At 45.1% G+C, this 21,003-nt stretch overlaps 2 protein-coding genes across 7 annotated transcripts in view; one reads left to right on the top strand and one right to left on the bottom strand.

Moving 5' to 3' along the window:
* Positions 1-16,530, bottom strand: part of LOC110497311 (glutathione S-transferase C-terminal domain-containing protein) — a 62,787-nt gene extending 46,257 nt beyond the window's left edge. For 3 of the 6 annotated variants that reach the window (XR_016483928.1, XM_036933834.2, XM_090187817.1), the window contains exons 1-6: positions 16,455-16,527; positions 15,906-16,117; positions 15,514-15,741; positions 14,709-15,176; positions 12,605-12,871; positions 8,915-9,008 (exon numbers count right to left, since the gene is read on the bottom strand). Coding sequence is in view for 4 of the 6 variants with exons in the window: in XM_036933834.2 (XP_036789729.2) it covers positions 8,915-9,008; positions 12,605-12,871; positions 14,709-15,176; positions 15,514-15,741; positions 15,906-16,117; positions 16,455-16,461 (1,276 nt within the window). In the remaining 2 variants the exon portion in view is untranslated. Of the gene's footprint in view, positions 1-8,914; positions 9,009-12,604; positions 12,872-14,708; positions 15,177-15,513; positions 15,742-15,905; positions 16,150-16,454 lie in introns of all 6 variants that reach the window. The other 3 variants (XR_016483929.1, XM_090187820.1, XM_090187819.1) reach the window with 2 other exon arrangements.
* On the top strand, positions 16,513-20,978 carry LOC110497313 (integrator complex subunit 12). The gene is made up of 7 exons (XM_021573358.3): positions 16,513-16,866; positions 17,296-17,466; positions 17,978-18,136; positions 18,628-18,824; positions 19,035-19,194; positions 19,575-19,727; positions 20,053-20,978. Exons 2-7 carry the CDS (start codon positions 17,308-17,310, stop codon positions 20,671-20,673), a joined length of 1,449 nt encoding a protein of 482 aa, XP_021429033.3. The 5' UTR covers positions 16,513-16,866; positions 17,296-17,307; the 3' UTR covers positions 20,674-20,978.
* The last annotated feature ends 25 nt before the right edge of the window (positions 20,979-21,003 follow it).

The following is a 21,003-nucleotide window of genomic DNA, read 5'->3' on the forward strand; positions in this document are numbered from 1 at the left end:
ACTGTGTGTAGAGGTCAACCGATTATGATTTTTCAATGCTGATACCGATTATTGGAGGACCAAAAAAAGCCAATACTGATTAAATCGACCGATTTATGTATATAAACTCAGCAAAAAAACGTCCCTTTTTCAGGAACCGGCCTTTCAAAGATCATTCATAAAAATCCAAATAACTTCAAAGATATTCAATGTCAAGGGTTTAAACACTGTTTCCCATGCTTGTTCAATGACCCATAAACAATTCATGAACATGCACCTGTGGAACGGTCGTTAAGACACTAACAGCTTACAGACGGTAGGTAATTAAGGTCACAGTTATGAAAACTTAAAACACTAAAGAGGCCTTTCTACTGACTCTGAAAAACACCAAAAGAAAGATGCCCAGTGCCCCTGCTCATCTGTGTGAACGTGTCTTAGGCATGCTGCAAGGAGGCATGAGTACTGCAGATGTGGCCAGGACAATAAATTGCCATTTCCGTACTGTGAGACGCCTAAGACAGCGCTACAGGGAGACAGGACGGACAGCTGATCATCCTCGCAGTGACAGACCACGTGTAACAACACCTGCACAGGATCCAAACATCACACCTGCGGGACAAGTACAGGATGGCAAAAACAACTGCCTGAGTTACACCAGCAACGCACAATCCCCCCATCGGTGCTCAGACTGTCCGCAATAGGCTGAGAGAGGCTGGACTGAGGGCTTGTAGGCCTTGTTGTAAGGCAGGTCCTCACCAGACAACAACGGTCGCTGGACCACACAGGACTGGCAAAAAGTGCTCTTCACTGACGAGTCGTGGTTTTGTCTCACCAGGGGTAATGGTCGGATTCGCGTTTATCGTCGAAGGAATGAGCGTTACTCCGAGGCCTGTACTCTGGAGGGGGATCGATTTGGAGGTGGAGGGTCCGTCATGGTCTAGAGCGGTGTGTCACAGCATCATCAGACTGAGCTTGCTGTCATTACAGGCAATCTCAACACTGTGCGTTACAGGGAAGACCCTCCTCCCTCATGTGGTAACCTTCCTGCAGGCTCATCCTAACATGACCCTCCAGCATGACAATGCCACCAGCCATACTGCTCGTTCTGTGAGTGATTTCCTGCAAGACATGAACGTCAGTGTTCTGTCATAGCAAGCGAAGAGTCCGGATCTCAATCCCATTGAGCACGTCTGGGACCTGTTGGATCGGAGGGTGGGGGCTAGGGCCATTCCACCCAGAAAGGTCCGGAAACTTGCAGGTGTCTTGGTGGAAAAGTGGGGTAACATCTCAAAGCAAGAACTGGCTAATCTGGTGCAGTCCATGAGGAGGAGATGCACTGCAGTATTTAATGCAGCTGGTGGCCACACCAGATACTGACTGTTACTTTTGACCCTCCCCCTTTGTTCAAGGACACATTATTTGATATGTTAGTCACATGTCTGTGGAACTTGTTCAGTTTATGTCTCAGTTGTTGAATCTTATGGTCATACAAATATTTACACGTTAAGTTTGCTGAAGATAAATGCAGTTGACAGTGAGAGGACATTTCTTTTTTTGCAGCATTTATTTGTAATAATGACAATTGCAACAATACTGAATGAACAATGAACACTTATTTTAACTTAATACAGAAATAAAAACAATTTAGTCTCAAATAAATAATGAAACATGTTCAATTTGGTTTAAATAATGCAAAAAAACAGTGTTGGAGAAGAAAGTAAAAGCGCAATATGTGTCATGTAAAAAAGCTAACTTTGAAGTTCCTTGCTCAGAACATGAGAACATATGAAAGCTGGTGGTTCCTTTTAACATGAGACTTCAATATTCCCAGTTAAGAAGTTTTAGGTTATAGTTATTATAGGAATTATGACACCAACTATTTCTCTCTATACCATTTGTATTTCATAAACCTTTGACTATTGGATGTTCTTATAGGCACTTTAGTATTGCCAGCCTAATCTCGGGAGTTGATAAGCTTGAAGTCAAACAGCAAACAGCACTGTGCATCAAGCATTGCTAAGAACTGCTCGTAAACGCAGTAAAGTGCTGTTTGAATGAATGCTTACGAGCCTGCTGCTGCCTACCACCGCTCAGTCAGACTGCTCTATCAAATCATATAATTAATTATAATAAACACACAGAAATACGAGCCTTTGGTCATTAATGTGGTCAAATCCGGAAACTATAATTTTGAAAGCAAAACTTGTATTATTTCGGTGAAATATGGAAACGTTCTGTATTTTATCGAAAGGTTGGCAAACCGAAGTCTAAATATTGCTGTGACATTGCACAGCCTTTAACGTCATGTCATAATTATGTAACATTCTGGCAACTTAATTACGGTCTTTGTTAGGAAGAAACGGTCTTCACACAGTTTGCAATGAGACAGCCGCCCCAAACTGCTGCATATACCCTGACTCTGCTTGCACTGAACGCAAGAGAAGTGACACAATTTCCCTAGTTAATATTGCCTGCTAATATGCAGGTTTAAAAATATATACTTCTGTGTATTGAAAGAAGGCATTGATGTTCATGGCTAGGTACATATGTGCAACGATTGTGCTTTTTTTCACGAATGTGCTTTTGTTAAATCATCACCCATTTGGCAGAGTTGAAGTGGGCTGTGATTCGATGGTAAATTAACAGGCACCACTTTGATTATATGCAACGCAAGACAAGCTAGTGTCTGTATGTAGCCTCGCTACTTTTATAGCCTCGCTACTGTATATAGCCTGTATTTTTACTGTTGTTTTATTTCTTTACTTATCTATTGTCCACCTATCACCTTTTTTTGCACTATTGGTTAGAGCCTGTAAGTAAGTATTTCACTGTAAGGACTACTACACCTGTTGTATTCGGGCGGACGTGACAAATAAACTTTGATTTGATTTAGTTAACCTAGTAATATCATCAACCGTGTGTAGTTAACTAGTGATTGTGAAGATTGATTGTTTTTTATGAGATAAGTTTAATGCTAGCTAGCTCCTTACCTTGGCCCCTTGCAGCCACAAGGTTATTTTTGATGTAGCACTCCCGTAACAGGTGGTCAGCCTGCCACGCAGTCTCCTCGTGGATTGCAATGTAATCGGCCATAATCGGCGTCCAAAAAGGACGATTACCGATTGTTGTGAAAACTTGAAATCGGCCAGGCCGATTAACCGGTCGACCTCTAGTAGTGTGTCACCTCATTGTAACATTCTGTCATAAAGAGCACATGTTAAACTTAATAAAAAAACATGTTTTCCCCTTTCAAGAGGTTCAATTAAATACAGTGGTTATATTAGGTGCCTATTAGGTGCCAAATAAAGTAACAGGGAATAGTTGTATTTAAAAAGGAATAGTTTCACCATATTCAAATAAAGTAACAGGGAAGAGTTGTATTTAAAAAGGAATAGTTTCACCATATTCAAATAAAGTAACAGGGAATAGTTGTATTTAAAAAGGAATAGTTTCACCATATTCAAATAAAGTAACAGGGAATAGTTGTATTTCAAAAGGAATAGTTTCACCATATTCAAATAAAGTAACAGGGAAGAGTTGTATTTAAAAAGGAATAGTTTCACCATATTCAAATAAAGTAACAGGGAATAGTTGTATTTAAAAAGGAATAGTTTCACCATATTCAAATAAAGTAACAGGGAAGAGTTGTATTTAAAAAGGAATAGTTTCACCATATTCAAATAAAGTAACAGGGAATAGTTGTATTTAAAAAGGAATAGTTTCACCATATTCAAATAAAGTAACAGGGAATAGTTGTATTTAAAAAGGAATAGTTTCACCATATTCAAATAAAGTAACAGGGAATAGTTGTATTTAAAAAGGAATAGTTTCACCATATTCAAATAAAGTAACAGGGAATAGTTGTATTTAAAAAGGAATAGTTTCACCATATTCAAATAAAGTAACAGGGAATAGTTGTATTTAAAAAGGAATAGTTTCACCATATTCAAATAAAGTAACAGGGAATAGTTTCACCATATTCAAATAAAGTAACAGGGAACAGTTTTTTGGGCCTCCCGAGTGACGCAGCAGTCTAAGGCACTGCATTAAAGTGCTTGCGGTGTCACTACAGACCCGGGTTCAATGTGTCACAAACGGCTATGACCGGGAGTCCTATAGGGCGGCTCACAATTGGCCCAGCGTCGTTTGGCTCAGCGCGCTCTAGGGACTCATTGTGGCAGGCCGGGCGGCTTTTTATTTCACCTTTATTTAACCAGGTAGGCAAGTTGAGAACAAGTTCTCATTTACAACTGTGACCTGGCCAAGATAGAGCAAGGCAGTGTGACACAAACAAAAACACAGAGGTACACATGGAATAAACAAACATACAGTCAACAACACAATAGAAAAATAAAAAGTCTATATACAGTGTGTGCAAATGAGGTAGGATAAGGGAGGTAAGGCAATAAATAGGCCATAGTGGCGAAATAATTACAATTTAGCAATTAAACACTGGAGTGATATATGTGCAGAAGATGAATGTGCAAGTAGAGATACTGGTTTGCAAAGGAGCATAAAAAATAAATAACAGTATGGGGATGAGGTAGTTGGATGGGCTATTTACAGGTGCAGTGATCTGAGAGCTACTCTGACAGCTGGTGCTTAAAGTTAGAGAGAGAGATATGAGTCTCCAGCTTCAGTGAACATGAACCAAACAAGGCAACAGTAAACATGTCATCCCCAATGAATGATGCAGCTGTGGGGGACAATAATAATCTTCAGAAATGACTGTCACAAGCAACAAAATAACTGGGGCTTTACAATGATGGTGAAAACTTGGAGACATTTTGTGGTTAAATGGGTTCAAATCTTCCTTCAAGTCGCAGTGTGCGCACAGAGGGAGGTTCGTGCTGTTGTTAAAGCAACCGCACCACATTTAACATAGGTACTTCACCTCCACTTACACCTTCACTAAGCCAACACCCCTGCCCCGACAACACCTTGGACTCCACTAACACCTTCACTAAGCCGACACCCCCACCCCAACAACACCTTGGCCTCCACTTACACCTTAATTAAGCCTACACCCCCACCCCAACAACACATTGGCCTTCACTAACACCTTCACTAAGCCATCACCCCCGCCCCGACAACACCTTGGCCTCCACTTACACCTTCACTAAGCCAACACCCCCGCCCCGACAACACCTTGGCCTCCACTTACACCTTCACTAAGCCTACACCCCCGCCCCGACAACACCTTGGCCTCCACTAACACCTTCACTAAGCCTACACCCCCGCCCCAACAACACCTTGGCCTTCACTAACACCTTCACTAAGCCTACACCCCCGTCCCGACAACACCTTGGCCTCCACTAACACCTTCACTAAGCCTACACCCCCGTCCCGACAACACCTTGGCCTTCACTTACACCTTCACTAAGCTTACACCTTCGCCCGACAAGACTTCAGCAACAATGATCCTAACATTAACTCCTTGTACCAAAAGAGCTCGCAATGAGAATAATGTTATAGGCATGACAGCTATGTGCCTCTCTCCCTCCATCCATCCATCCATCTCTCTCCCTCCCCTGCCTCCTCCTCCGTTCCTCCATGCGTGGCTGCAGGCACGGCACCTCCTCCATGCGTGGCTGCAGGCACGGCACCTCTGTTCCCCCAGCCCAGACAGCATCCCTAGCCGCGTCCTCAGAGCATGCGCAGACCAGCTGGCTGGAATGTTTACGGACATATTCAATCTCTCCCTATCCCAATCTGCTGTCCCCACTTGCTTCAAGATGTCCACCATTGTTCCTGTACCCAAGAAAGTGAAGGTAACTGAACTAAATGACTATTGACCCATAGCACTCACTTCTGTCATCATGAAATGCTTTGGGAGGCTAGTTAAGGATCATATCACCTTTACATTACCTGACACCCTAGACCCACTTTAATTTGCTTAACGCCCCAATAGATCCATATCTGGACACGAGGAATGCCAATGTAAGAATGCTGTTCATTGAGTATAGCTCAGCCTTCAACACCCTCCAAGCTCCTCATTAAGCTCGGGGCCCTGGGGTCTGAACCCCGCTCTGTGCAACTGGGTCCTGGACTTCCCGATGGGCCGCCCTCCACCCACACAGACAGTGGTGAAGAAGGCGCAACAGCACCTAAGGCCCTCAAACTTTTACAGATGCACAATTGAGAGCATCCTGTCGGGCTGTGACACCGCCTGGTACAGCAACTGCACCGCCCGCAACCGCAGGGCTCTCCAGAGTGCGTGGAGTGGGTGGTGCGGTCTGCCCAATGCATCACCGGGGGCACACTGCCTGCCCTCCAGGACACCTACAGCACCCGATGTCACAGGAAAGCCAAAAAGATCATCAAGGACATCAACCACCCGAGCCACGGCCTGTTCACCCCTCTATCATCCAGAAAGTGAGGTCAGTGCAGGTGCATCAAAGCTGGGACCGAGAGACTGAAAAACAGCTTCTATTTCAAGGCCATCAGACTGTTGAATAGCAATCACAAGCCGGCTACCACCCTATATACATAGAATCACTGGCCACTTCAATAATGTTTACATAATGCTTTACTCATTTCATGTATATACTGTATTAGAAAATGGGTGGTTCAAGCCCAGAATGCTGATTGGCTGTTGGCATGGTATATCAGACAGTATACCACAGGTACGACAAAACATTTGGTAACCAGTTTATAATAGCAATAAGGCACCTCGGGGGCTTGTGGTATATGGCCAGTATACCGTAGTATATTGATCATATACCACACCCCCTCGGGCCTTATTGCTTAATTCTAGTCTATGCCACTCCGACATTGCTCGTCCTAATATTTATATATTTCTTAATTCCATTATTTTAGTTGTGTGTATATTGTTAGATACTATTGCACTGTTGGAGCTAGGAACACAAGCATTTCACTACACCCTGCTAAATATGTGTATGTGACCAATAACATTTGATTTGATGCATGGCTGCAGTGACGGCACCTCCCTGCTAATTTTTCTGCTGTCTCCTTGTGAGGTGGTGGTAGAAGAATGGGTGTGTTGGGTGAGGCGCTGATAGGCGTTGAAGGCCCGGTCACTACAGGTCCCTGACAAATGGTCTGTCTCATCTCCACTCTGACTCAGGAACACAGAGGGAACCTACCTCCACTACAGCCAGCAGCAGCAGTCACACGGCTCTCTTTAGAGCCTCTGTTCATCAACTAGAGTACCCAACAACATCAGCTTTCTCTATGATTCACCCACTCACAACGGTCACACTGCCCACACTACTCAGCTCTGTTTAGCAGTGTATAGGAGCAGAGAAAGAGAGCAAGACAGAGAGAGAGACACACCGAGAGAGAGAGAGAGAGAGATAGAGAGAGAGACACACACACACCGAGAGAGAGAGAGAGAGAGAGAGACACACCGAGAGAGAGAATGTGGGTATGCTTGAGTGTCAATTTAGCAAATGTCTGGACTGGAGTGTATATAAAGAGATAGCATGTCGGGGTGATAAGGAATGCATGACTGGAAAGGGAATGACAAGTGGAATATTGCCAATGTCTGGACAGTTATGTGAGAGGTTGGAGGTAACTAAAATAGCTCAATCATCCCGAGCCGGTTGATTTCAAGTTCAAGTGTCTGTGTTAAACTACTTCTGAATGAGAACATGTTCTGTTCTCGATACTGTCTGCTGAATTCATTGGAAAGAAACCGGAGGACGGTTGTTGGAATACCTCCCGTATCCGCCCACTGGCCGGAACCACACAGACACAACGAAAAAGGAAGGAAAATTCTTATAACAGACAACACTGACCACAACAACATGTACCTTCACACCCACACAACATCCTTGTTTGAAATCCAAGATTCAGTTAGACAGAAAGCATAGGAACAACCTGAGAGAACAATCCTGCCATTTTTATCACAGACAACAGTTTGGGAAATCTCAATAGTTTGAAGATGCTCCTTCGTCTTCTCTCCTTTACACAAATAAAGGACATGATGCCACTGTAGTGTATTGAAATTAGTTCAGTGTAAGGTGGGATGCATTTCCTCACTCTATTACCCACTGCTGTGTGTGTGTGTTCTTGCTATCTGTACATACACATTCCTCTATAAAGACCTTGATGTACTCCAGCTGCTTTAACGCACGTTAAGATGAGCCGTAAGCATGACACACATGTACACACACACACACACACGTGTAATAGAACACCTTCACGCTGCACTAGAATAACACCAGCATCTATCATCCTCATTCAGGCACACACACACCTCATTTATTAGCCTTCTCAGGGTATAGTAAACACACTAATAAGGAAAGTGCTCGCTCGCTCGCCCCCTCCACCTCCAAGGAGAGACTAATTTCTCCGCTTGACTCGCGACACCTGGGACTGCAATCAACCCTGCTTCCACCGCCCGTCCGTCAGACACGGCTGCCACGGCAACAGAGCCGCCACTGTGTTCCCGACGACGGCTCTACGGTCCGAGGAGTGTGTCCCTGTCCCGGTGACAGGCCTGTCTCACTTAGCCCCAACCACACTGAGAGAATACATCACAGCAAGGCACCGCTTCAGAATTCATTAGGGTGGGCTCCTTGGAGAACGCATTACGTCTCGAAAGGCTCAGCCGGTCACAGACACTTCCACTGATTGTGTGTGTTTTTGTTTGAAAGGGGGCGACTCGTTGATGGAACTCACCAAGCCAAAGCAGTAGTGATGTTTTATGCAAACATTTATGCAGCGTGTACCGGGATGCTCCCGCACATATCAATGGTGTTTGATATGGCTTTCTGGCTCAGTAAGGGTGATTGGATGTGGAAAGGGAAGGAGAACAGGATGGAGAGATGGATGAACGAAGGGAGACAGGAAAGGAGAGAGGGAAGAGGGGAGAGGGATGGAGAGGAGAGATGGATGAATGAAGGGAGACAGGAAAGGAGAGAGGGAAGAGGGGAGAGGGATGGAGAGGAGAGAGGGATGAAAGTAGTACCTTCAGTTGGGTTGACGGCCTCCGGTAAGCTGTCCCAGGGGAGGGTCCAGGAGGGGCAAGGATGAGGTGAGAAGACTGCCTCAATACCGCTCTCCTGCGGGAACACCCACACACACCATCAAGGTTACCATAGAAACTTCTCTCTCAGAGCCTACAGGGTCTTTCCGGTCTCAACCAGCAGTAATGAAGTGGTTTACAGAGAGTAGGGAGCACTCCTCCACCCTGACCGCCGTTAACCCTGTTCCAATCTGAAGAACCACCTGAGGACAAAGGCCGCTTTTTCTTTCCAATCCTTTTCTCTCTCGTTCTCTCCCTGTAGAGAAACACGCTGTCTGTTAAGTTGGCCTTGTTACTCGGCTCATAGGGGGATGGAGGTGTTCTTCAGAACTAAAGAGATATATATTACAGGTAAAGAGCTACAGATGGGGACAAACACTGCAGCTTTGAACACTGGCCTTTGGATACTGGATGAAAGCGTTATGAAAGCTTAGTTCACAAAGAACATTCCTCGTCAAAAGTTAGCAAGATATTAGAAGTAGTGTTATACAGAACTGCCTTTTATCTTTCATTGGTACAAAACAATGCCCTCTTTCTTCAGGCATAAAAAATGGCAGTTTTCTAAACGCCATATTAAATCACCAAGGACATCCTTCATCGAAATCAAAAGCTTTGAGCTAACCTTCCTTGGCAGTTTTTTTATTGTGATTTTTTCCTCATATATTTTTCCATTAAAATAATGGACTTCATGGAAATAAATAAGTATGAAAACAAGGGCATTTGCTGTATGCCTGAGGCAGTCATTCAGAGGGAAAATCACAAACTATAAAAATGACCTTGAAGAGGCTGCCTGTTTTGTGTCATTGTTGGGTAACAAAAATAAAATGGCCTCTTGAACCAGTTCCAAGCTGGTGCACTACAGCGTAGGAGACAGCAGGTACATACTGCAGAGATACATTTGGAAACTGTCACTCTTATTTCTCAGTGCACCTGGCAAGAAGCCTTTGGAAGCCTGGTACACACACAGAGAGCTGGGGGAAAGAGGCTCTAGAACTGACAGACATCACTGGGCGTGTCAATCTTCTCCCTCACTACAGTGTGTGTGAGTGAACTGGGAAGACAAGGTGAAGCAGCTCTATACAATTATATTCTCAGCTTGACAGTAGGAGGTGATTCAGATTGTTTGTGTGGTGGACAGATGAGATGTAGTGCTGGCTTTGGTAAGCCGCAGTCAGGGATAGTACGTCACCCTGTTGGAGCCTAGCCCTCTCTCTTTCTGTCTTTCTCTCTCTCTGTGTGCCCTGGACTGGCCTCTACACACACAGGCCCCTTGGCTCCACCAAGGCCTCAGACCGTACAACAGCTGCACTCCAGTCCTGCCGGTGACGACCACACAAACACATGCACACACGCACAAAGCCAACCAGCACTGAAATCCGTCTGGGCAGGAGAGGGACGGCAGTATTTGTGTGTGGGCAGTATATGTGTGTGTGTATGTTCCTATGTCAGTGCATGTTCCAACTGTGTGCACCTGTGCCTACTCCGTAATCGACCAGGGTTGAATATCACATTCTAAGAGGGCAACTTGTTATCAACATTTACGATTGGCTGATGCACTTCCTGCCGTAGTTGGCCAGCAAGAAATCTCTTGATTTATACTTGGGACCAGCCGTGCCAGAGAACAGTGAGGGTGTTCAATGTTAGGAAGGTTTGAGCCAGCTGAGAAAGCAGTTTCCTGACTTGACAGCTGTGTCGGTTTGTGTCCCACTGAAACCGCTCCACCATAACGTATTCCAGGCAGCCATTTGGAGCCTAGTGCTAACCGTGCTAGTAATTACACCCTGAGAGGCTGTAGGCTATATTGAGAGTGTGGAGTAATGATGCTAGCGGGTGTGTACTGAGCAGTGGTGGTGCTTTTTTTGCAATTACTACAAGCAGGACAGTCTGGCTGTAAAATGTTATTATTTTTGTATTGGATTCAGTGTTTTTATTCAAATCAAAGTTTGAGGTGAAAGATGTGCACTATAGTGTAAAGTGGTGGCAAATATAAAAGTGGCCTATGGGACAGAAATTACGACTTCAATTTGATTACCTGTCAAACAATTACACAGCAAATCACTATTAAAATGCGGTTTACACTTGGTCTAATGACATGTCTGTAAACAATTAGAATGCGACAAGTGTAGCTGGTCAAAACGAGATTTAATGTGGAATGTCTGTAGACCATCGCTGTGACTGTCGGTTCCCTTGTTGCACAGACATGAAAACAGGTCATGTCTCTGTGACTGTCGGTTCCCTTGTTACACAGACATGAAAACAGGTCATGTCTCTGCGACTGTCGGTTCCCTTGTTGCACAGACATGAAAACAGGTCATGTCTCTGTGTCTGTCGGTTCCCTTGTTGCACAGACATGAAAACAGGTAATGTCTCTGTGACTGTCGGTTCCCTTGTTGCACAGACATAAAAACAGGTCATGTCTCTGTGACTGTCGGTTCCCTTGTTGCACAGACATGAAAACAGGTAATGTCTCTGTGACTGTCGGTTCCCTTGTTGCACAGACATAAAAACAGGTCATGTCTCTGTGACTGTCGGTTCCCTTGTTGCACAGACATGAAAACAGGTCATGTCTCTGTGACTGTCGGTTCCCTTGTTACACAGACATGAAAACAGGTCATGTCTCTGTGACTGTCGGTTCCCTTGTTGCACAGACATGAAAACAGGTAATGTCTCTGTGACAGTTGGTTCCCTTGTTACACAGACATGAAAACAGGTCATGTCTCTACGACAGTCGGTTCCCTTGTTACACAGACATGAAAACAGGTCATGTCTCTGCCACTGTCGCAACGTCCGTTGTCCTGGTTACTGGGCAGCAACAAATCCATCTGTGACAAGACGTGGCAGGAGTTCTAAAATTGACAGACAGAATGACCTACTTTTATTTCGTCACACTCACAACCGTAAGCAATTTTACCTTGCAGGTAATGATGATGTTGTGTTGGGTTCAATTTCCTCAATGAATAAAAAGTAGCTATCGTAAGTTTCCGACGTCGTCAGCTATAACGCTACTCTGTTCATTTTTGTAACTGGCTAGCCAGCTAGCTATTTAGCCAACAAGCTCGCAACGAACCAAATCATTGTTTAGAAAGTACCTTTGAGTTGCCTGGCTGTCGTTTTGTGTTTATAATTTTTCATAACGACAACGTCATGTTTGATGTTGGACGAAAATATAATGTTCATTATGTCACAGTGACAACAATCCACAAACATCGATAGACCAACTGCAAACCAGCCTTTAAAGTATCAGAACGCAACAGCAAGGCCGCAATAATCTGCGAGAAAGCCTTCAATTATAGGAAGCGGGACAATTTTACAACCAATTGGAGTGCATAAATCCTTTATCGTTGCAGCTCAGGGACAGGCAGTGGGATGAGGGAGTACCAAATTGGGGCAGTTCTGTGGGTTTGCGCGCGCGATGTGCCTAGAGGCATTCAAGAGAGAGAAAGGCGCTGCTGCTAGAGAGCATGTGAGTTTTTACCACTGACAGCTTTCCTGAAACCTTCAATGTGCCTCATCTAATCCTCCCAAAAAGAGATGGTGGGAAGGCATGAGGGGAGAGTTGAGAGAGAGAGAGAGAGAGGGGGGGAAAGAGACCGAGAGGGAGTGGGAGAAAGATTTTAAAAAATATTAAATTACTTTGAGTTTAGTCATCGTGGGCCTGGGGCCTCCAACGAAGTGCACCTCCTTCATCGTCATCTCCAGGCTTTCCTGATTTGCTTGGCTGGACTGTTGTGTTTCGGCTATGGTTGGGGTGCCGATAGTGAAGGTCTTGCGGGTGGAGAGGGCCATCCCACAGGCCTGGGCCGCCCTGGGGACCCCGGGGACTTCCTGGACCTGGAGGTACCAGCGCAGCAAGAGAGGCAGCTGGGATAGCACGCTGGCGTTGTGGCTCTGGAGGGAGCTCTGTGGGGGAGGAGGAGGGGAAAGTGAAGACAATGGCCTGAGTCAGCTAAGTGATTCATCAGAAGTGTCATCTGCACTGAACCAAGAGCCCAGGTTCCACCAGGCTGATCCCCTCCACTCATCACCCCTCTGGAGATGGAGGAGAGAGACAAGCACTAAGAAAGGCAAGGGTTGGGAGAGAGAGATGGACAGCCGTAGAGGGGTGTGTGTGTGTACGTGTGTATGTTAGTTATTCTATCCTTGTGGGGACCTAAAATCCCCACAAGGATAGTAAAACAAGAAAATGTCTCCCTCTTGGGGACATTTCCCACATTCCCATGAGGACAAAGGCTATTTTAAGTTTAGGGGTTAGGTTTAGGGTTACAATTACGGTTAGGGATAAGGGGCTAGTGGTTAGAGTTAGGGTTAGTGCTATGGTAAGGTTTAGGGGTTGGGGAAAATAGTATTTTGAATGGAAATTAATTGAAGGTTCCCACGAGGATAGAAGAACATAACGTGTGTGTGTGTGTGTTTCCAAGAGAGAGAGAGTGAGAGGGAAACAGACAGAGCATAGAAAGAGGTGACAGTAGATAAAGCCAAGGGTCTTTTATCTGGCTCTCTGTCCTGTGGATCTGTGGATAGACGGCGGTGGCTGTGTGGGAGAAGAGAGGAGACATGCTAGGCTGAGTGTGAAACTGGAAACCACTGGAGCACAGCTGACCCCTAAGAGCCTCATTGTGAGAACTTCACTTCATTCCAATCCCAGGCTATACAGCTATGAGAACAGGAGGAGAGATGGAAGAGGAGAGAGGTGTGCAGAGGAGACCCTGTTGACCGCTTGGCTCCAAGGCATAATAGATCGATAACTAACACCCCGTGGTGGCATCTCATAAAAACCCAAACCACCAAAACACTAAACAAAATATGGGAAATCTATAACTAAAAAGTTCCCAGGAAAATTCAGCTAGGGGCAAATTAAAATAACTATTTTACAAACTAACTTGATGATGAACTACAGTAAGTGATTGGCAGCAAATCTCATCCTTTCAACACCAATCTCGCAACCCTAATTTCTCACATCCGAAATTAGGCTCTGACAATGACATCATTTTAAAATCAGCACGTCGAACCAAGCATGATCTCAAAGCCGGTTCATTGAAATGCATATCAACCAACTACATTTAAAATAGACCTATTTGTCATCATCCACAGCCAGGTGGACCACCTTTGAGAATAGAATCTGTGCTGACTGACACACACACACACACACACACACACACACACACACACACTCTCTCTTAGGAAGGCACTGTTCTGCCTGGTTTCCACTGTATAAAGCCTCTGTGGGTGTACAGGTACCACCTGATGAGACATTCAATGTAGAAGGGCATCATGCATCATTTCAGAGGCCTTCATAATACGGTCGACATGGCAACAGGTGTAAGTACTCAAATGAGGTAGCAGGTGATGACAGGGGACAATAGGGTAATATGCTACTGTTAAAATAAAATGTGCCACACACTCAGAGCTACCACTTGTCTAAAACTAGCATGGAGACTAAACAGGCCTGGGAAATGCAAGTTGCATAAAGATTGAAGAAACACGATTGCAAGAGAAGTGCTGGTAGTTTACATATTTAGTGACCAGCAGAAGGGAGGCTTGGTCCGTGGAATATAAATCAAGTGCATAAAGCAAGAACTATGTAGCCTGAGTCCCAGATCTGTTTGTGCCGTTTTGCCAGTGACAGCAATGGAGTTGGAAAGACAGCACAAACATATCTAGGACTCAGGCTAAGAGTTCTAGACTAACTTCCCTTCAAACATATAACTAACAGATAACCTCCAAGGGCCTTCCTTACCAGGTATTGATGGATACAAGGCAGCAACACCACATCAGTCAGAGTGAAGTACAGCCCCTCGGCAAACACATGCTCCAGCTGCGGCAGCTCTGTGGTCTTCACTTTCCTGATGTCAGAGCTCTCCCTAATGGTCGTGGACGGAACTGCACCACTATCCACATAGAGCTTGGCCAGGGCTGCTTGGAGTTCTAGCCCGTTGGCGGACTGCGAATCCTGGGGCTGGGTGACGTCTGTCCCTTGGTCCTCTTGGAGGTCCTGAGAGATTTTCTTCTGGTGGTTCTTCTGCTGCTGCTGGAGCTTCTGCCGGCGGATCTTGTCGTCGTTGTGCACCTTGACGGGCTCGCCTAGTGTCTTTTCAAGGTTGAGGAGGGCAGAGGGGAGGTGCAGGGATGGGTTAGTGGGCTGCCGGAGGTGGGCCTCCACAGCTGAGGGGATACTGAGCTCACACAGCCTGGTCCACTGGCTCACCTATAAGGGAGAGGAGGAACATGCATTCATTTTGACTAATATTTGTGGCATTGGTGTAATGTAGAGTTGTATTTTTATACAGCAGTACTGTGTGTCCAAGACAACTAGTAAACAAGTCTATCCCATATTATTCACAAGCTCATAAAAAATCCCTCTGGAAGAATATAAGATTCAATTGGTTTTCCAATGGGAAAGCTCCTACTGATGTGTGACAATTTAATTATGCCTAGAAACAAAAAAACAAAAACACTAATGTCATCTATACACAAACAGAATCATTCGTAGTTTTGCCAATGGCACTGCATGCATACCATAATAATTGAGTGTTGCCCCTTACCTCAGCGCAGGCCTTCAGACAGGTCTTCTTGAACCCTAGCAGTGATGCTGCATCCTTCCTTCTGGGGTCTGCCTCACAGGTCCTGTCTATAATATGCCTGAGCACCACAGCCAGCCCGGCCCTGCAGTACCTCCCAGTCTCATCCAGTACGGCGGGGAGACGGCAGCCCCTCACCAACACAGGCAAGTCCTTGACATGGACCATCGAGACAGCTAAAGACGTTGGTACCTGTCGAAGCAATATTGTTGTTACACATATCGATGTTGACATGTATTCATTCATCTTCACTATATTGTGTTAAATAGTTGACTGAAACCTGCTCAGTAAAGTTTTCCCAACTTCGTTGCCTGTCATTACTGTCTACAACACAAAGCAAATCGACAATGACAAACCTGTGACTTCCAGGATTGTGAGCTTTGTGTGTCAGGCTTGGCAGAGACGAGGAAGACTTTGAATGATGTGCACTCGCAGTAAGACAGGAGAAAGAGTGAGATGGAGGTGTGTAGGGGAACAGAGGGCTGCTCGTTTTGGGAGGATAATTCCAGGTAGAGACACTCTGGCTGCTCCTGATGTGGGTCTGTCTGCGTCATTGTGACAGGAGGTACTGAATAGGTTGAATATTGGTGTCAATCAAACCTGTAAACACGACAAATGGTACTGTGGCAACAAACTGACCAAAGTTAGCTGACTAAAGTTAACTCCATACATCTCAAGATGTATGTCTATATCGTGAAGTAGAGTTTAGTCTGCTAGACTAAAGTTGCTAGCTAAGACTAGCATATGCTTGCATATCCAACGTTAACTTACCAACTGTTAGCTAGGTAGTAGCTGTCTAGCTAGGTATACATTTAGCTAGTGCTCTACATAGTTAGCCCACGCCTCGTTTCTGCTTAGGTTCTGACAATCAAGCAAACTATGATACATTGAAATTAGCTACTTACAGTTCATGTGAAGCTCACTGTGCACGTTGTTATAGTAAGCACGTCACTTCCTCAAGTCAGTTCCACGTGTAACAGTTAATACAGACCGACCTGATCAATGATACATACATACTTAAATTAAATGTAAACATTGTATTACAAAATGATGTATACACTATATAGTTATAGTGACGTATTTTGAATACAGTCTAGATAATCAAAATATGCTACGGGTAATGTCGAGGTCCGTACAACAAATTAGCTTGCTTGTTTCTTCGGATGTATTTAGTGGATGGACAAGAATGCCGCTAGGAAATAAAGGCGTTTCAGCTACAGTAGCTCAAATGCGACTTGTTAAGTTACTGTGAATACTTACGTGTCATAATAACCACATTGGTGTGAGAAATACACGTTAAAGATATTTGAGAGTAAGGTAAGGTAATCAAACATGACGAATCTCAACTAACCTTTGCTAGCTTACTAGCTAGGTAGCTACTTGAGCTAACTAGCAGGTTTCCCAACCAAGGCTAACGTTAACTTAGCTACTTGGTATAGCTAGATAGCCAACTGGACACCTTGCTAGACACCTTCAGAAGCTGACAGTCACGTACAAGTCAGAATTTCTTACCTAGCATTATGTACATGCAAGTTAGTGTAGAAGCAGTTGACCTTTGTGTCAATAGTAACTAGTTGGTTATGTTTTCTGTCTAGCTTTGCCGTCCAACAATATCACTAAAGTTACTCACTAGCTGTGAGATCACCAATTAGCCAGTACTATATGTATCAACTGGATGAGGCCAAAAACAGGTCGGGCCTATAGTCAAAGCATATGCCATATTCTACACATCCTTTCTATCTACAGTTCAGTGTGATCATGGCTGCATCAGTGAGTCTGGAGTTGGACCCTGTCTTCCTAAAGGGACTGGGATACTTGCACTCAAAGAACAAAGACTCTGTGGATAAACTCCGAGCTCTTCTGGATGAGTCTCTATCAGGCAGAGGGAGTGATTCCTCTTACCGCTCATCACTGAAGGTATGGACTATTGTAGCTTAGTTGGTAGAACATGGTGCATGCAAAGACAGGATTGTAGGATCGATTCCCAGGACCACCCAGACGTACAAAAATGTATGCACACATGACTATGTGGCTTAGGATAAAAGGGTCTGCTAAATGGCATATATTATTATTATACTATATGGCATTCATTCACCTCTCTTCAGAACATGATGTTGTCATCATTTTACAGGCTGGCGCGATTATATTCTTATGATGTCATCATATGGGGTTTTGACAGTAGTCCAAAGGGAATCCATAGACATACATGATCGAGGTGTAAAATATGAAACCTTGCCTAGGCCCCTGTGTCTTGCATTGCCTGTGTCAATCGTTATCATTTCAGACGTCCCTTCGCTGCCGCTTGTCTCTAGTTCTTTCAGTCACTCCCAACATTTGTATCCTGGAGAAGTAGCTCTGAAGCCTCGTGTTTAAAAAACAAACTTTATTTGTCACATGCGCCGAATACAACAAGTGTATCTATCAACAGGAGGTGGAGGTGACGAAGGTGTCCGTGTCCAAGATGAGCATAAATAAACAGGACTCTAAGTCCTCCTGTAGCTCCTCCTCTTCATCTAGCAGCAGCAGCAGCAAGTCCAGCAGCTCAGAGAAGAGCAAAAAGGAGGTGGAGAAGAGGCCTTCAGACAAGGTACGAAATGGAATGGATGCTGTGCCTGAGTAGGGGATAGGGATTTATTCATGATCTAGGCTAGTTAGTTCCAGAACCAAACCAGTACTGCAAATCATGGAAACCACAAAAACCACGTGTAATCGTTCGTCATACATAATGTTATTACATTGAATTTTAAGACATTCATCCATATTCCAGTAATTCCATTCCTTTTGTTGAGACAATCTAGAACCAAACATGCATGCACAATTATCCACTGTACATACATAATGTTATATATTGGATACAAAATTGGAGTAATTTGTTCAGTGTGACATATCTTCAGTTTGTTGAGATGACACAGAACGTAAACCGTCACGTAAAGGTCATACGTCAACATTTTAGTATGAAATCCGTGTTTGTTGAGGTTGAAATAGAACATACCACCTACATATCAACTTTATAAACCTTCATAACACTGTTATATAACCTTCCTAACACCTTTATTGCACTTTCCCTTTGTCTTCCAGGTGAGGGTAGAGCCAGGTGAAGGACCTGAGCCGTCTAAGAAGCCTCGCCTGGAGCCCAAGCAGCAGGAGAACCGCTCGTCCCCCGTCACAGTCCAGCCCTTCAAAGACATACCTCTGCCTGACTTCTCCAACTTCGACGCGGAGACCAACGCTGACGACTTCGCCATGGAGATGGGGCTGGCCTGTGTGGTTTGCAGGTAGGTACCTGGATGTTTTTGAATGCCACCTGGGTCGCAACTGAAAACAAAAAAGTCCATGTAGTCTTTTCCTGTTTGTCCTGTTTTCCCCGTTTGGTGCCTGTGAACACTACGTCTAACTCTCAGTGATCAATGACTGTATGTACTGTGTGTAATGTGTTTTCATTGAGAAATAAAATCAATCAATAAGTTTCATGTTGATGACCTCAGGCAGATGACGGTGACGTCGGGCAACCAGCTAGTGGAGTGCCAGGAGTGCCACAACCTCTACCACCAGGACTGCCACAAGCCCCAGGTGACGGACAAGGACGTCAACGACCCGCGCCTGGTGTGGTACTGCGCCCGCTGCACCCGGCAGATGAAACGCATGGTAAGAGATGGATAGACGACAAAGTCATCCTGGCTGAGTCTGAAATGGCATCCTGTTTCTTACATAGTGCACTACTTTTAACCAAATCCCTATGTGCGCTTGCCAGAAGTAGTGCACTATATAGGGAATAGAGTGCCATTTTGGACGCAAACCATGTGAGCAATACTTATAATAAGGGGTGTATTCAGTGAGTTGAGACCTTCTGAACGTTGCAGATAGAAATTTAATGAACAGAGCTGAAACGATTCCTTACTCTAACTGACAGACAATCATCTATTTTCTACACAATACATTTCTATCTGAACGTTCTGTAATGTTGTACACTCCCAAAAAGACTCCAGTTGAATGGGTTCTTATGCTGTTGTTGTTTTTCCTGCCAGGCCCAGAAGACCCAGAAGCCTTCACAGAAGCCGACACCAGCCGTTGTGTCAGCAGCCCCCGTGGTGAAGGACCCTCTGGTGAAGAAACCGGAACTCAAGGTCAAACCCGACACATCCAGCACCTTTCAGGCCTTCAAACGAACTGAGGTGAAGGTAAGCATTACAACACCAGAGCTGCATATTTGAACTACAAGGCATATTTAGGTTAAATGAAATTTTTCAATGAGATATACCTTGTCTAATGCAACCTGATCATGTAATACCCAGACATTATACAACATTACATGGCATACAGTGCAATAGCCTTTTCGAAGATGGCGGACATTTAGGTTGAATGTAAAGACTAAATGTTTATATGTTGTCATGCAAACTGACCATGTGTGTAATACCTGGACATTATACTAGGGGGAAAGGATCAGAGTTATTTTGATATGCTTAGGATTATTGCATCTCTAACGCTTGTTTCTTTCCCTCCTAGGCGTCTGCAGCAGTATCTGCCAACCCCTCCAGTAGCAGCGGCTCCTTGCAGTCGGGAAGCGGCCTCACAGGGTGGGCCGCCTTCGGGGCCAAGACCACCGCTGGCCCTGGCGCCAGCACCAAACCTGGCTCCTCAGGGCCAAGTGGAAGTAGCAAGACCTCCTCCACCTCTACCCCCCCTGGCCAGAAACCTGCCGGACTCTCCGGGCTGGCCAGCTCCAAGACGGGCGGAGGACTGGGTGGCAGTGGCTCCAAGATGGCGATCGGAGGAGGAAATGGAAATAATGGCGATGGTGGAAACGGCTCCAGCTCTGTGCCTCTGAAGCCTCCTCCACCTCTGACCCTGGGGAAGCAGACCCTAAACCGGTCCTCCAGTGGGGAGAACCAGGGGAAGGGGACAAGTCCTGGGTCCTCCCCCAGTGGGCCTCAGCCCAGCCCGGGAGGGAACAGCGGAGGGTCTGGGGGCAATGGAGCAGGGAATGGGAACGGTAACGGGTCGAAGGCTGCGGCTGAAGCGCCAGGGGGTGGCAAGGCGCCCACGTCCCAAGAGTCTCAGCTCAACGCCATGAAACGCCTGCAGATGGTGAAGAAGAAAGCGGCTCAGAAGAAGCTGAAGAAATGAATGGAATGAGATGAGTAGTGAGGGAAGGAAGAGAACGAGAGAGAGAAGTGTGTAAGTAAGATGTTCGAGGTGGAAGTTATGAATGGGAGTGAGTGCCAGAGCATTGAATTAACTGTAACGTGGATGTAACCGTATCCAATTGAATACTTGAATTTCATTGATGTATGAAATACTGCTGGAGAGACTGTTAGTGGCTATAATGTGCCTCTTCGTTCTGTCCAAACTCAGCCACATCACAGAAAATTGAAATAACATGTTTGTTTTTGGGGGGGGGGAAATGTAATAAAATGTATTATTTTTTATGACATAGTAGAATTGTCTTTTTTTTGT

The sequence above is a fragment of the Oncorhynchus mykiss genome, chromosome 10 (genome assembly GCF_057628025.1).
Source record: "Oncorhynchus mykiss isolate SJ-2025 chromosome 10, ASM5762802v1, whole genome shotgun sequence".
NCBI lineage: Eukaryota > Metazoa > Chordata > Actinopteri > Salmoniformes > Salmonidae > Oncorhynchus > Oncorhynchus mykiss.